The sequence below is a fragment of the Mus pahari genome, chromosome 4 (genome assembly GCF_900095145.1).
Source record: "Mus pahari chromosome 4, PAHARI_EIJ_v1.1, whole genome shotgun sequence".
NCBI lineage: Eukaryota > Metazoa > Chordata > Mammalia > Rodentia > Muridae > Mus > Mus pahari.
Window position 1 is genome coordinate 77,886,128 of NC_034593.1, and position 16,937 is coordinate 77,903,064.

General features: G+C 43.1%; 1 protein-coding gene across 3 annotated transcripts in view; it reads left to right on the forward strand.

Annotated features, from left to right (window-relative positions):
• Nucleotides 1–6,368: 6,368 nt before the first annotated feature.
• Nucleotides 6,369–16,937, forward strand: part of LOC110320657 (Fc receptor-like protein 1) — a 14,691-nt gene continuing 4,122 nt past the window's right edge. The window contains exons 1-7 of one of the 3 annotated variants that reach the window (XM_021196759.1): nt 6,369–6,399; nt 10,049–10,108; nt 10,469–10,489; nt 13,245–13,526; nt 13,698–13,976; nt 14,294–14,422; nt 15,383–15,407. In XM_021196759.1, coding sequence (XP_021052418.1) covers nt 6,369–6,399; nt 10,049–10,108; nt 10,469–10,489; nt 13,245–13,526; nt 13,698–13,976; nt 14,294–14,422; nt 15,383–15,407 — 827 coding nt within the window. The remainder of the gene's footprint in view (nt 6,400–10,048; nt 10,109–10,468; nt 10,490–13,244; nt 13,527–13,697; nt 13,977–14,293; nt 14,423–15,382; nt 15,408–16,937) is intronic. The other 2 variants (XM_021196760.1, XM_021196761.1) reach the window with 2 other exon arrangements.

Here is a 16,937-nt window from a genome sequence, read left to right on the forward strand (position 1 = left end):
ATAAGGGCTCAGGCATTTCTTGGTGTGTTGATTTTATTTTCTTAGATTGATGCCTAAAAGTCAGTAGCATTTTTATACCCACATCTCATACCCATGGAAAGACCTTTCCAAACTCTGAGTAGTTCAGTCCTGCCCTCTCAGGCTCTGTGGGTAACTGAGGCGGGTAACTAGCTGTCCCTGAGGTTAGTTAGCACTTTCTAGGGACTAGAGATTGTGACACAAAGTAGGTTGTTTTTTTCCAGGTAAGCAGATTTCTACAAGTTATTCTGTATTTGGGAAAAGACATTTCTCACATGTGACTGAAAACAGAAGATCAGCAGAAACCCTTCCATTGAGACAATCATGCACAGTCAGTAACATGTATGAGTCACACCAAGGTCCAGAATTTGGGGTCTAATGGCATTCCTGGCTTCGTGTAACAAACTGCTGTGTAATCATAGTAATTTTAAGAACTTAGTTGTCTGGTATTGGCTTTAAAACTTCTAACCAAAAGAACCCCACTAGTTTACACATTTCAAATTAATAAAATGATAATTCATCCACATTTCCTGAGGTTGATTAGATATGCAATGCAGAAACTGTCACTGCATTTATACAGCCAAACTCACAGATAAGATGGCACGGAGACCAGCTATAAAAGGATGCCACTCCAAGGAGTTGACCATGAGTGCTCTGGTTTGCCTAATGAATGCTTAAAAGTTAACATTCGCATACAGTATTTGCTTTAGGGGGTCTGGATTACCCCACCCAGAATGATTTTTCTACCTTCACCTATATTTTTTGCTAATTTTATAATTTCTTTCTTAACAGCTGGATCATATTTCATTGTGTATTTGTACCACAGTTTTCTTATTCACCAGTTGATGGACATTTACACTGTTGACAATTTCTGGCTATTTTGAATAAAGCAGCAATGGATGTGGTGATTGAGTATCTCTATAGCAGGATGTAGAGAGTCCTTTGGGTATATGCCCAAGAGTAGTATAGCTGGATCTTGAGATAGATCTATCCCCAACGTCCTGAGGAACCACCACACAGATTTCCCTAGTGACTGTACAAGTTTGCACTCCCACCAGCAATAGTGTTCTCTTTTCCCCATGTCCTCACCAGCATGAGCTGTCATTCGGTTTATTGATCTTGGCCATTCTAATTGTTGTCACGTGAAATCTCAAAGCAGTTCTGATTTGCATTTACCTGATGGTTAAGGGCGGTGAACATTTCTCTAAGTGCTTCTCAACCACTTGTGTCTCATCCTTTGAGAACTTTCTGCTCAGTTCTGTTTCCCATTTTTTAACTGGGTTGTTTGATTTTACTTCTGTATACATTTCAAATACTTACCCTCTTTTGGATGTCTAGTTGGTGAAGATCTTTCCACATCCTGTAGCCTGAAGCTTTGGCTGAATGACAGTGTCTTTTTCAGTATAAAAGCCCTTCAGTTTCATAAGATCGCATTTATTAATTGTTGACTTGAGTGCCTGTGCTATAGGTGTCCTGATCAGAAACTCTTTCCCTGTGCCAATGAGTTCAAGCCTGTTCTACACTTTCTAACTAATTCAGATATCTGGTTTTATTTTGAGGTCCTTGGTCCATTGGTGTTGGAATTTGTGTGATTTGCATTATTTTCTTGGCATCCATTCAGTTTGACCTGCACCATTTGTTGAAGATAGTGTCTATTCTCCAGTATGTATTTTTGGCTTCTTAGACAAAAATCAAATGCCCATAGGTGTGTGGACTTAAGTTTTCAGATTCAATTCCATTGACCATCATGTCCATTTTTATGCAACTACCATGCTGTTTTTATTACTATTCTGTAGTAATACTTTGAAATTTGGGATAGTGTTACCTCCAGCAGTTGTTTGTATCATCATCATCATCATCATTACTATTATTATTTATTATTATTATTATTCAAGGTTTTTTTTAGCTATCCTAGTGTTTTTGTGTCCATATGAAGCCGGGGATTGTTTTGTTTTGTTTTCAGTTCCCATAAAGAATTGTGTTTATGACAGTCGCATTGAATCTGTAGATTGTTTTTGGTAGTACGGGGCATTTTCACTGTTAACCCTACAGATCCATGAGTATAGGAGAGCTTTCCATCTTCAGGTGTCTTCTTCAATTTCTTTCTTCAATGTCTTCAAGTTCTTTTTATACAAGTCTTTCACTTGCTTGGTAAGAGTTATCTCAAAATAATGTTTTTTGAGATATTGTGGAAGGCACTGTTTCTCTGGTTTCTTTCTCAGTCAAGGGGCCATTTGTCTATGGGAGGGTTACTTATTTTTCTGTGTTAATTTTGTATCTGACTACGTTTTTCCTGAAAGAGTTTCTTTGCTGTGTAAGTGTCCTGGTGTTTTCTTTTATATATAAAATCCTACCATCTTTAAGTAAAGGCACTTGGACTTTTTCCTTTCCATTTGCATCCCCCATCATCTCTTTATACTTGGGCTAAGACTTCAAGTCCATGCTGGATAGATGTGGAGAGAGGAGAGAAGGCTGAGCGGGAAAGGAGGAGTCCACTCTGAGGAAGAGTACAGGAGGAGAAATCACAGATATCATACAGCAAAGGTTATTTTGAGAAACAATAAGTAAGATTTACTTGAGAAGAATTAATTTTGCTTACTTCCTCTTCCCTAATCTGCCAGGAGCACAGGCGCAGTTGCCTCAAAGGCAGCCTGTGACTTGTGTTTTAACTGTAAGGTAAATTTCCGATTGGAGTAAGGGTGGTCAGGAAGCCTTCAATGAGGAGATACAGGCTACTCATCCATGACTTCACTTATTCTCACCAAGACTGTTTTGAAGTGGACCATCCTAACTTTTCTCTACATGCTGGAAGTCTTAGCTGGGGTAAGCAGGCAGGAAAAGGAAAAAAGAAACAAGTATACAAACTGGGAAAAGATTAGAATGTTTTTATTCATAGTTATGACCAAATGTAAAAATCGCGATGGACTCTACCAAAAAAGGGACTTCAAATAGCAAGACTTCCATATACAAAATTAATTGTAACTATATATAAAGCAACAATTAAAACTTGAATATTTATAATATAATCAAATATGAAAGACCTAAGGACATATTTAACAAAAATGTAAACCACCTACACATTGAGGAATACATAATATTAAGGAGAAATGTTAAAGAACACCAAAGGCCACAAAACTATGTTGTTAATTATCTACAAACTTTTCTTGCCTGAGGAGAGGATTTCCTAGACACAGCAAAAAATGACATAAATAATAAAATAAAAATATATAAATTTGACCTCACTAATATCAGAAAATTCTCTCTGAAATGCATTAATAAGAAAATAAAAAGTAAATTCATAAACTAGTGTAAACTGCCAACCATCTATAGTTCTCTGAGTATATCTTAACTTAGTAATAGGATAAATCGCTCTAGTTATAAATAAAAAATTAATATGAAGACACTACAAGACAGAAAACACATGAAAGTCTTACAAACACAGGGCACTCGGCTTTCTCCACCATCTGAGCATGAGAAAGAAGGTGGTATGTCTGAATGGCTGAAAAAATACCGGGGTTGTAGGGGACTTAAATGGCTAGGGGTATGTGAAATCACTTGTGGAAGTAACTTGGCAATCTCTTTAAAAGTTAAATATTTCCAGACTCAACAATTCCATTCAAATATTTACTCAAATACATGTATGCGTGAGTGTTTACAGCTATTTTGTTTATAAGGCATGAATGGATCTCAGAAACATTAAGCTAAGGGAATGAATTTAGAAACAGAATAAATACTATATATTTTAGTTTTTATGAAACCACAGAGACTAATCTAATCTATAGTAATAGAATGCATATTAACAAACACACCCACATGTGCACATGCACACACACACACACACACACACACACACACACACACACACTCCACAGCCGCCTGGGAGAAATGAAACACTGGACTCCAAGACTCTGAAATTCCTATGGGATTTTGAAAGTGGGGGAATGAATGGCTGAAGTCCAGAACCAATCAGACGGGGAGCTTGCTTCCTGGAAAGTGATTCCACACAGTTCTAACCTGTGTCAGTCCACCTTACAGGGTGGTCTGAAGCCCAGACAGGGATGAGTCAGTGGTGGGCGGGACCACACCTTGACCAGGACTTCATAGATGTGTATATCACCTGCCCTCTACTTAAACTTTGACCTCATTTTGAATCCCTAAAACTGGACTGCACAGGTCACTGTTTCTCTTATCCCTCCTAATATGGACACGATGAATTAAAATTCTTTTTCTGTTTTTTGCTTTATATGGTTGTTTGAAGAGACTTACTGAGGGTGAGTGGCTACAGCTGACTAGCACTTTCCAACCAGGAATGTAGCAAAGCCAGCCCATCCCCCTTCTCTGAGAGACAATGGAATAGGGACTCTGGCTGAACCTGGCTGCATAGGCTTGTTGAGGAAGGAAAGAGATCCTACCTCAAAGTAATAAAGAGATCATTTTTTCTGGATTGAATGTGAGCAATCGTGGCTCAGGAACACAGACTCAGATTCTTTCTCCAAATACCATGCTCCAACAAGGTATCAATTTCATTAACTTTTTATAGTAACGTAGCAAAAAAAGTCATAAAGTAACACACTTTCAAAGACATCAGGTAGGCAGGTTATAGCAGAGCTGGGAAGCCTGAAAGAGTTGTTAGCTATTTGGTTGGTGGAACATTCTGTTTGTACATTCCCAAAGGATTTACATGATGGTGACAAAGGGGGTTGGTTCATGTACAAAGGCAATCAGTAGGTTGTTATTAAGGGGGATAAAGATGCCCAAGATAATTAGCCCCTGGATTTGGAACATTCCAAACTCTCCACATCACTGAAGGTCTAGTCAGTCAATCAGCATTTGAGACACGGCTTCTTTCCAGAAATTCTCATTCACAAGGTGTAGACTGTGATCCTAGGGAGTATTCCAACCCTAGAGTGCAGACAGCAACTCCAAGTGTGCAGACTGCAATCCCTGGGTGCAAACTCTGATCTCAAGGTGCAGATGGAAACCCCAGAGTGCAGACTGTGACCCCATAGTGCAGACTGTGATCCCAGGGTGCAGACAGCAATCCTAGAGTGCAGACTGTGATTTCAAGGTGTATGTTGTGACCCTCCTTGGGTACCATCCCACCCTGGGACATCTATTCTCAGCAGGACTAAGAGCTGCTTCCACTGAGGTTCAACCAGGCCGTCCAACTAGGGGGGAGGGGATTCAATCGCAGGCAACAGAGTCAGAGACAGCACCTGCTCCAGTTGTTAGGGGACCCACATGAAGACCAAGCTGCACAAATGTGTGGGAAGTCCAGCCCCTGCATGTTCTTTGGGTGGTTCAGTCTCTGTGAGCCCTCATGGGCCCAGGCTAGTTGACTCTGGATCTCTCCAGCTCCTTTGTCCTGCCTGGTTATCCTTAATCTTAAATGATAAAAGATTCAAGAAATGTGAAAAATAAAATAGCTTATTCTCCTTTAATCCATAATGAGACTCACATAAAAGCTTTGGGTGACAGAGAAAGGGGGATATAGATGCTAAAGAAAGCAATAGAGGGAACTGCTTCCCCCTTACCGGGGTAAGGGGAGCAAAGGGTGTCACACAAATACAAGAGTTAGTGATGATGGTGAGCCTTTTCCTGTACACAGAGGCTAGTTGGTGCACGTCCAGCTCTTCCATTTTATTTAAGCTCTCCCACTTTATGACTTCCTGTGACTTTTTAAAAAGTGGCTCATGTCATTTATTGGAACATTGAAATTTTAAACACGGGAAAATGTCTATATGAATGGCTGGACTCTTTATAAATTAGAATATGCAATAGCAGCAGACATGGAACATAACCTGCAAATACTCCCTTCCACTCCTGAGTCAGACACGGAGAGACAGCAATAGGAGCTTGTGAGAAAGAAGGTGCATTTGATCGGACATTTAAATAGACATCCTTACCAAAGATGGCGGTGTGTGGTGTGAAATCTGGCAGGACTCAAGCTCAGTGAGACTCGTTAAAGCCTGGATCATCTACCGGAAACCCCTGAGATACATGAATGTTAATATTTTAATACATAAAGTATTAATCAAAGTTATAAAATGAAAGCCCGCATCTCCTGATACACAAAAGCTCCAAGTCATGACATTGAATCAAACCATACAAAGGAGTGTCTTTCATTTTGGGGGCCTTCATGGAGGAAGAACTGAACACTGGGCAATGTTCCTTTGTACTTCTATTTCTGTAAACTCGTGCTGAAGGTTAACTTCCGATCATGACTTCCTCAAACCTCAGAGAAGCTGAGGGCAGTTATCTGCGACACCTCTGTGTGTAGACTGGTTTTGCTTTTTTTTTCTTTTGGTGAGAGGCACCTTCAAGTTACCATCCCCAGCCTGGTCCTCCTCATGCCACCTTGGTTTCTGCTATTGATCTGTGGTAAGTTAGACAGCTTGGAGTGGGGTCTGGGATCGGGGAATCTTGAAAAGGATAGAGAATTCTACAACTAAGTTTCTGTCTGGTGATGCTCGGGATGTAGTCTGTCTCTCTCTGTCTCTGTCTCTGTCTCTGTCTCTGTCTCTGTGTGTGTGTGTGTGTGTGTGTGTGTGTATGTCTCTATCTGTCTCTGTCTCTGTTTCTCTCTCTCTCTCTCTCTCTCTCTGTGTGTGTATGTATGTGTATGTCTCTGTCTGTCTCTCTGTCTCTGTCTTTGTCTTACACACACACACACACACACACACACACACACACACACACACACACACACACTCACACAGTATAGGCAACAACTTCCCTCGTTCCTTTTTCTTCTATCAACACCACTTCCTTTTATTCACACGAGAACCTTAGTGTATCACCAGCCCTCCTCATTCTGCCGTGGCCACACTCTGGTTTCTCTGGTGTCACACACCAGAATGGCAGGATTATTCCTCCATCATCAATCATTACTCTTGGAAGGCTTATTTGTCACTGACACGGCACGGACTCTGCAGTTCATCACCACAACATGCCGCGGATGCTCTTTCAACACTCTCTCCCTACTGCACTGCCAGATGACACACTTTAACTGTGTCCAAACAGTGGGACTTTAAACAAAGGCTCACCTGGCACCTTATCATCACGTGATGTGGAATCCGAACCGCAGATGTTCTTTACATCTGTTTTCCCAGTCGTGCATGGGAGCCATTGTTTCAGGTCTTCTCATTTCTCCTCAAACTTAACCCTTTTTGGCCCCATCTTATAACTCTGATTAATAATTTATTTTAGAAGTAAAAATGGCAAAAAGAAAATTCTCCATTTTTCTACTCCCATGACTACCTGTCTGCCTTCTTGCTCTGTAAATAAATACACCTTGTCATTCAATACCCTTCTCCTCCACTCGAATGTGTCTCCGTTCCAGCTTGTTCCCGTCCGTGCACAGGCATGCTTGAGAGCTTCCCTCCTCTTTCCCTCCTGCTTCTCTTTCTCCCTTCACTCTGCGCTCACTCGGTTCACTCTGCACTGGGACCCGGTTCACTCTGTGCTCACTCCGCAACTTCACTTTGTCTCATTCTCCGATTCATTCTTTCTTTTTTTCTTTTCTTAAAAAACAAAACAAAAAACCTTCATTTTTAGTTACTCTGAGACCTGCCTTTCTTAAGATCTTGAGACTTTTCCCCCAGATGTCAATCAAAGCTGGGAATATTTATATCGTATCAGAGATTCCTTCACGCACCCAATCTTGCCCCATGAGCTTCTCTCTCGCCCCTGACCCAGGCGATGTTCAATCGTTTCCTTTTTTGGTGAACTCACTTTAATCAACCTTTTGTCCCCACTGCTCCTTTGCAATCGTTCTCTCCAACATCACCCACCACTTTCTGAGAAGAGGGAGGACCAGGAGGTGTGGGTAGAGGAACAAACTGACAGGTGGTTGAGAACATGTCTTCCCATATCCAAAACCACCCAAGTTTGAACATTTGCCAATCTAATGACACTGGTCTGTTGTTTCAGTTTGGAAATTTTATGGCTATCAATTAACTGGTCGCCTTCTAATATATTTAGGGGCTTCCCCGGTTTTTGTTTGTTTATTGGAGCCTCTATGCTATATATTGCCTATAATATTCTTTGTCTATTTTGCTATTGAGGTTGCTGCTTTCCTTGTTAATCAAGAAGTATTCTTCATGTACCCTGAAAAAAAAACTTGTTTTTTTTTTTTTTTTGGTTTTGTTGTTTTGTTTTGTTTTGTTTTGTTTGTATTTTGAGGTTTTTGTTTGTTGCTTGATTGATTGGTTTTGGTTTTTCAAGGAGGATTTCTCTTGAGTGAGTCCTAGAACTGACTCTGTAGACCAGGATGACCTCAAACTCAGAGATCCACCTGCCTCTGTATCCCAAGTGCTAGGATAAAAGCCACGTGCCACCACTACCCAGCTGAATAGTATCCTTTTTAGTCTTTAGTAACAAGAACATATACATTCTTCCATTCTGATAGCTATTAAGATTGTCTGCTACAATATCATTCCTTTTTTATTAGATATTTTCTTTACTTACATTTCAAACATTATCTGCCTTCTTCATTTCCCCTACAAATCCCCCTCTCCCATTCCTCCTCCTCTTACTTACCAACCCTACCACTCCCAGTTCCCTGTCCTCGTATTCTCCTACACTGGGCCATTGAGACTTGACAGGACCAAGGGCCTCTTCTCCCATTAATGACTGACTAGGCCATCCTCTGCTACATATGCAGCTGGAGCCATGGATCCCTCCATGTGTACTCTTTGGTTGGTGGTTTAGTCCCTGGGAGCTCTTGGGGAACTGGTTGGTTCATATGGTTGTTCCTCCTATGGGGCTGCAAACCCCCAAAGGACCCAGCTGCTTGGGTCCTTTTTCTAGCTCCTCCATTGGGGTGTGGGGGTACCCTGTGTTCAGTCCAATGGTTGGCTGAGAGCATTCACCTCTGTATTTGTCAGATTCTGACTGGGCCTCTCAGGGGACAGTCATATCAGGCTCTTGTCAGCAAGCACTTGTTGGTATCTACAATAGTGTTTGGGTTTGGTAGCTGTATATGGGATGGATCCCCAGGTCAGGCAGTGTCTGGATGGCCTTTCCTTCAGTCTCTGTTCCACACTTTGTCTCTGTATCTCCTCCCATGGGTATTTTGTTTCCCCTTCTAAGAAGGACCAAAGTATTCACACTTTGATCTGCCTTCTACTTTAGCTTCATGTGGTCTGTGAACTGTATCTTGGGTATTCTGAGCTTCTGGGAATATCTACTTATCAGTGAGTATATACCATATGTGTTCTTTTGTGATTGGGTTACCTCACTCAGGATGATATTTTCTAGTTCCATTCATTTGCCTAAGAATTTTATAAATTGCTTTTAATAGCTGAGTAGTACTCCATTGTGTAAATGCACCACATTTTCTGTTTCCATTCCTCTGTTGAGGGACATCTGGGTTCTTTCCAGCTTCTGACTATTATAAATAAGGCTGGTATGAACATAGTGGAGCATGTGTCCTTATTACATGTTGGTGCATCTTCTGGGTATATGCCCAGGAGTGGTATAGCTGGGTCCTCTAGTAGTGCTATGTCCAGTTTTCTGAGAAACTGCCAAACTGATTTCCAGAGTGGTTTTACCAGCTTGCAATCTCACCAGCAAGTGATTGGAGGAGTGTTCCTCTTTCTCCACATCCTCAACAGCATCTGCTATCACTTGAGTTTTTGATCTTAGACATTCTGTCTGGTGAGAGGTGGAATCTCAGGGTTGTTTTGAATTACATTTCCCTGATGACTAAGGATGTTGAACATTTCTTTAGGTGCTTCTCGACCCTTCAGGTTTCCTCAGTTGCGAATTCTTTGTTTATCTCTGTACCCCATTTTTTAATGGGGTTATTTGAATTTCTGGAGTCCAGCTTCTTGAGCTCTTTGTATATATTGGATATTAGCCCTCTATCCGATGTAGGATTGGTAAAGATATTTTCCCAATCCGTTGGTTGCCATTTTGTCCTCCCTTAATCAAAACTATTACTGTTAATTTAATGTAAATATTCTTCAATATTCACCTCCACATTGTTCTTTTGAAATTGTGTTTACTAATCCTTCCCCATCCCTAGGTGCTGCACAATTTTCTGTTAACAATATAGTTTTCTCTTTACAACTAGATGAAATGCTGGGTAAGGTAGCAATTCATCTTATTTTTCTGTGGTTGACATACAAAGTTTCCCAGCATCTTCTGAATGAATCACCGTTTCCCTTGGGGAGGTGGTGGGGGCCAGGTAAGAACAGGGCTCTTCATCACGGAGACAAAGGTTACTAAAATTACCTTTTAAGCATAAAAATGACCACATGTCTTTTCTGGATGATATAGAATGTGGGAAAAGAAGAAAGGAATTCAGGGAGGGGAAGATGATGGAGACGTAGGGGAGGCACAGGGAAGTAAAGGGTACTTTTGGGAAAGCCCTCTAGAGAAGTTGAACTGTGTGTGTCTGTGGCACTCACTGCTCTGGTCTAACCTGTACTGGTTTCTTTTCCAGCTCTACCCTGTGAACCTGCTGGTGAGTTATGCCTCCCCTCTTCCTCACAGTCTAGGGGTAGCTTGTCACCCCAGATCAGCACACGAGGCTTGTGGATGGCTGAGCAGCCATGCCTGTCCTGTCCCAGAAACAAACTTCAGAGAGTCTTCTGGACCCAGGCAGTGGCCTGTGTCTGCCCAGCCTGGGTGAGATGTTCTGGAGCCACCTCAGCACTGGGAGGGAAATATGGTCACACAAAGAAGGAAGAGACGGAAGAGAGCATCACAGATTATGTTAGAAGGAGTCTGCTCTCCTTCAGGGGCTCCAGGTCTGGCTGTGCTCTTCAGCGGGAGAAGAACTGCCAATGTTGAGAAGGCAAAGGCAGAGCCGCAGAGCTCACAGCCCTGTAGTCAGTCCCCAGCTACATGCAAAACCAACAGGACTGCTGCCTCCTGCTATTCTTAGCTCCACTCTGTAGTTACAGCTGTCCTCTCTGTCTCTCTGTCTCTTTGTCTCTCTGTCTCTGTCTCTCTTGCTCTCGCTCTCCGCTATATGCAAATTTAATTGATTTTCTTGCCACAAGGAATTTTTCACCGTGAAGCATATGTAAAACTACCGTGCATGAACTGATCTCTTGCTCGCAAACTAGTAACCACAAGGTTAAAAAAGACTGGGGGTTGGAGAGATGGCTCGGTGCCTGAGAGCACTGGCTGCTCTTCCAGACATCCTGAGTTCAGTTCCCACCAACCACGTGGTTGCTCACAACCCTCTGTAATGGGAGCTGATGCCCTCTTCTTGTGTTTGAAGACAGCTAGAGTATGCTCATATACATAAAATAAATAAATAAATCCTTTAAAAACCTCATCTTAAAAAAAAAAAAAAAAAATGTCTGGATCACCCAGCAACACAGGATCCAGAATCCCCGTGATCAGAGGGAACAGAAGGGACTGATCTTCTGGGTCATCATCGATATCCAAACTTAATCATGTCTGTGCTAATGCTATGGGTGCCTTTTGTCTGATTTCTCCTTTTCCTCTAAGGTCAGGCATTCAATCATAGCCTAAACAGAAATACAAACCCACATCCAGGACAAGGAAAGAGTTGCTTTACATGTTTCTATGGGAATCCTTGATGCCTGAGAATTCTCTGACACAAGCCGTGGACTACAGGGCAGAACTCCTGATCCCCGCAGTGAAGCGTGTCTGCCTTCTTGCTCCTTGTTAGGCTGGCCCTGTCCAGGAGAGAGGGTTGCAGGTGCCTAGCCCCTCCCCTTGCTTGCTCAGTTTCAAAAGCTGGGAAGTTGTAAGTTCACTGGGGATTACAGATGTCTACTGAGAGAAGATGCAAGGTAGTTCATACAAGAGCAGAGGCTAACTGTAGGTGTAACTGGTGTCTAAAAGGATTCTACAAAATTGGCGGAAGGGTCTGAGGTTATACACACTGAACTAGGACTCCCCAGAGACTCAGAGGACTCGGTATTTTCATCTGGTGAATATTTTCATTCCTAACAGGGAAATTATTAAAGTCTCCCAAATTGAGAGGTTCTCAGGGTTAAGCAAATCCTCAGAGACTGTGGTACTCATGGGCTGACAGGAGGGACTATGAGGAGGCTGAGGAAAGCACCTTAATCGAAAGAGACATAACACCCCAGAGCATGCACCCGTATGACTTAAGATATGTGCTAGACTTTCATTTCATCCTACACACTCTTCAGAGGTTTGTATAGATGTTCTGAGTCAAAGGACCTAGACTGCATGGGTGATGGGTTCAAGGCATTTCTAGGCAAGTGTGCCCCCCTTTCTCCATCAAGAACTGATGCAGGAGGATCAGGGAAGAGGCAACAGAGAACCAAGCCCCGATATTGTTTCCAAACCTCCTGACTCCCCCAGCTCCCCTGTTGTGTCTTTGAAAGTGATGCTGTGTGTCTGAGATGTCAGGGAAAGTGGAACCTTTGTTCTGATCAATATGGTTTATAAAAAAATAAAAATAAAAGAGGTGGGCTGAGTTTTAGCTCAACAGTAGAGCACATGTCTAGTATATATAAGGACCCACTGCTTTGATTCTTGGTATTGCCAAAATAAAGGAGGAGGAGGAAGAGAAAGAGGAGGAAGAGGAGAATGACAACAATAGGAAGAGGAGGAAGGAAGGGAAGGAGAGAAGGAAGGAGAAAGGGAGGGAGGGAGAAGGAGAAAGGAGAGAGACAGAGACAGTTTACAAAAATGTCAAGTTCTACCATACCATTTGACAGTCTTCAATATACCTACAGTGGCATAACTTTAAAAATTATGCCAGAACTTAAAAAATTAAGATAATGAAATCTAAGCCACAGGTAGAGATTGCCTTCTGAAAGCTGATCCCAACACATGGGGTTAGGATGGACCAGAAGGATCAGGGCAGGTTCACAGCAAAGGAAAATTCGTGACTATGAGGGAGTTTGCAGGAGATGCTGTAGGTCCTACCGGCTGAGAACACAAAAGATGTCTAATCATGAATACTGCCCTGGAGTTTGCATTTATGTCCTATCTAGATATGTGTCTTAGCCCTGTGCTGAGAAGAAGTTATGTCATCGTAGGGTGGGAGATGACATCACATACTCTACGGTAGTGGTATAATGCTTTTCTTACTCTGAGACTATCAACTAAACCTAAGATGATTCCAATTCAACAGAACACCAGCCCCTACTTAAGCTATAAGAATCACTGACAGCCAGCAGCCCTGGCTCTCAGGACCGCCACACCGACTCCTCTCTGAAACATTCCCTACTCAGAGTCCTCCTCATTATCTTGTGTTCCCACAGGAATCTCTGATGTGAGCTTGAAGACACGGCCCCCAGGAGGATGGGTGATGGAGGGAAACAAGCTGGTCCTCATCTGCTCGGTTGATAGAGTCAATGGGAATATAACTTACCTCTGGTACAGAGGGGCCCTGGGTTTCCATCTGGAAACAAAGACACAGCCTGCACTAACAGCAGAGTTTGAGATCAGTGAAATGAAGCAGAGCGATGCTGATCAGTATTACTGTGCGGCTAACGATGGCCAAGGCCCTGTCCCCAGTGAGCTGGTGAGCATTCACGTCAGAGGTAAGTAACGCAGACCCCACATCTCAGCTGCAAGTTTCATCTGAGCTCCGCACTCTCTCCCGGAGCTCCCTTTAGGGCCCTCAGAGGGGTTGAGCCTCCAGAGGACAGGCAGAAAACACGGGTCTGTCACACTATCAAGGTACCTTTCTCTAATCATCCACTGTTGATTAGTTCCAGTGTCTCGCCCTGTCCTGACGTTTGGGGACTCTGGAACCCAGGCTGTGCTAGGGGACCTAGTAGAGCTTCACTGTAAGGCCCCAAGAGGCTCACCCCCAATCTTCTACCAGTTTTATCATGAAAGCACCATTCTGGGGAACAGTTCAGCCCCCTCTGGAGGAGGAGCATCCTTCAACTTCTCCCTGACTGCAGAACATTCTGGAAACTTCTCCTGTGAGGCCAGCAATGGCGAGGGTGCCCAACGAAGTGAGGTGGTGGCGCTCAACTTAACAGGTATCTGTCAGGCTTTGGGACTCTCAAGGTCAGTGTCTCTCCCCCAGCACCCTGTGAGAGCTTCGGGGTTTCCAGGGGACGTTGTCAGGGGCGGGGCTTCTGTACATGGTGCTGTCCCTGGTGATGTGCATGAAAGGCGTGGAGAATGACGTTTGAATGTCTACCCTCTTTCATAAGTGTAAGAAGCAGAAGTTCTCTAGATAATAAGGACACACACACACACACACACACACACACACACTCATGAGGAGCAGCCCTTGAACATAATCGACACCGGAGATGTCTGTTCTCCCTTCCTTACAGTAGTTTGTGTGCAGGTCTCTCCTTGGTGCCTACTGAGAATGGAATCAGCCACCTCTCCTTAGGACTCACTGGGTGGCTGGCTGGCTGTCTCGGCCCCATCACCATGGCCCTAATATTTTGCTACTGGATCAAGAGAAAAATAGGTTAGTAACTGAATATATTCAAATGTTGCTACTGTAACCTTTTCCCCCCGAAACAGACTGCATTTGTGGCACATGGCCTATGGAATGAAATGCATGCCCTAGCTACCTTGCCTAATGGATCTTCTCATAATCTTTCACAGCCTGTAAAAGCACCATTTTTAGGAAAATCATTTATGTCTTCATATTTCACCAGCTGATATCTTTTTATTCTGTGATTTTACTTTTACATAAAATATAACTATTTTTAAATCCAGTCAGCAACCAAGGCAGAGGAACACTTGGCTGCTCGCCCCAGCCCAGCTTTGGTCCTGACGTCAGTGCAGCAGTCTTACCCAGGGCTGCTATCACATACTTCTCCTTCTCCCTGAAATACGATCCACATTCCTACAGGCTCTGACCATTCCTGGATCTTTCCCACTTTTTGGAGGAAAATTACCCCCCCAGCACCCTCCCAGAGGTCTCACTTGGTAATATAGCCAATGATTGTTCTCTATTTTGAATTTTAAATTATTTCCCTTCCCCACTTATCCCAACACATAACTTAATATGTAGTTATGTCTAACCTATTCTCCACTGAGCAAGCTGAAGATGTGTTAGTCTGGGACTGTGTGCAGCTATCGTTTGAATTCCACACCTTTCTAACATCTGTGGACACCTTGCCTCGTTCCATCTGTAACTTGACCATGGCAGCATCTGGCTCAGAGTCTGAGCAGGAGAAGATTCATCAGGGTGGTTGAAAAATTAAAAGCAATGCATGTAACAGGTCCAAAAGTCTGTTTCTGGTACTTATGGGCTTTGGGAAGTTGACTTAACTCCTCTGGACCTGAATAACCTTAATTGTGACATGAAGACCCCATAAGTGCCCCCTTGGGACATAGTGCCATCCAAACTGAGCACCACCAATGCAGGAAGGCAGTGAAAGGCCCCACTGATGCATGCTCTCACTTTTCTGTCTTGCAGGAAGACAGTCAGAGGATCCACTCAGGTAAGGGCTCTGCTTTCTCCTATGTGCTGACAATGCCAAAAGTCTACTTTTTAAAAATTAGTTTTTGAGAGTGTAATATAATTATATCAATTCCTTTTCTCCCTCCAAATACTCCCGTATACCCTTCCCTGCTCTTTCAAATTCTTGGCCTCCTTTTTCTGTTGCTATTACACACACACACACACACACACACACACACACACACACACACACACACGTACACACACGTATATATTTCTAACCACCATCTGCTCGGTCTGTATTTTGACCGTGTGCTTGTTTCCAGGGCTAACCATATGGTACTGGATAACCTACGGGTGTCTCTTCCACTCTCAGCATTCCTTAGCTGCCTGGAGTTCCTTGTGCACAGACTTTCTTTCCCCTGGCCTCTTTAGTATGTCTATTTTTGTCATCTTTGTTTAAAAAAATCATGTTGCTGAGACTTTAAGACAGTAGCTTCCAACATGACTGGGAGACACAGTCTTGCAGCAAACTTCAGACCCTCTGGCTCTCACAGTCTTCTCCTACTCCCACCCCAGCCCCTCCTCCTTGATGTTTCCTGAGTCTTTGGTGTGGGAGTGTTTTGTAGATGCCTACACTGGGACTAGACTTCACAGTTGTGCATTTTAATTGGTTATGGTTTTCTGTAGTGGTCTCTCTCTGCTGCAGAGAAGTTTCCTTGATGAGGGGTAAGGACTACACTTATCTGTGGTGTCAGGACAAATATTTAAAATGTAGTTAGAAATCGTGCAGGTTTAGTAAACTGGTGGTGGTGCGATCTCCTCTAAGATTGATGACATCATTAGCCCTGAGTACAAGTAGCTGCTACTGCACCCTCAGGGGGTCATGCCACACTGGTGGTTGTTGTGGTTCATAGGTGTCATGGCTGAACAGGTCTGTTGGTTGCTTCCCTTCTCACAAACGTGCATGGTGCCTTTGGGTACCACGAAAACTTACTTTTAAAACCTTGCTATCCCCACTCATGAGCTGCTTCCCTGTTTTACCACAACTCACTCCTGAGTTTCTCCCATTGGCAGCTTTGAGCATTAATTTGCCGTTTCTTGTTTACCAATTACTTTAAACCATTTTGCCATGCTTTCTATGGCTTCCCCCCAACACCTCTGTGGTTTTCTTTGATTCTTTTGGTCTTATCAAAAGAAATCAAGCACATAGCCTGCTTACAGCAAGGAGTAAGTGGAAAGACCCTGAAACGTTAGAGGTATTTTAGGTATTTTAGTGGTATGAGCTGTGTGTCTCTGAAATGTAGGACAGACAGTATGAAACACACTGAAAACATTGTTGGAGCTTAGAGGAGCAAAATAAATTCTAGAATAATTCAGGCTCCAAATTTAGTTTGAGAACCTTCCACATCAACAGTAAACACTTGTTCCATATCCCGGTGTGTGGGAACAGAATAAAATAAAAGGGGGCCGGAGGGGGCCTGGGGGAAGTTGTGAGGAAAAAGATGTCCAACGCCCCACCAGAGTTTCTCTCTTCTCTGGTCAGTCAGGCATGGAGAGACTGCCAGGC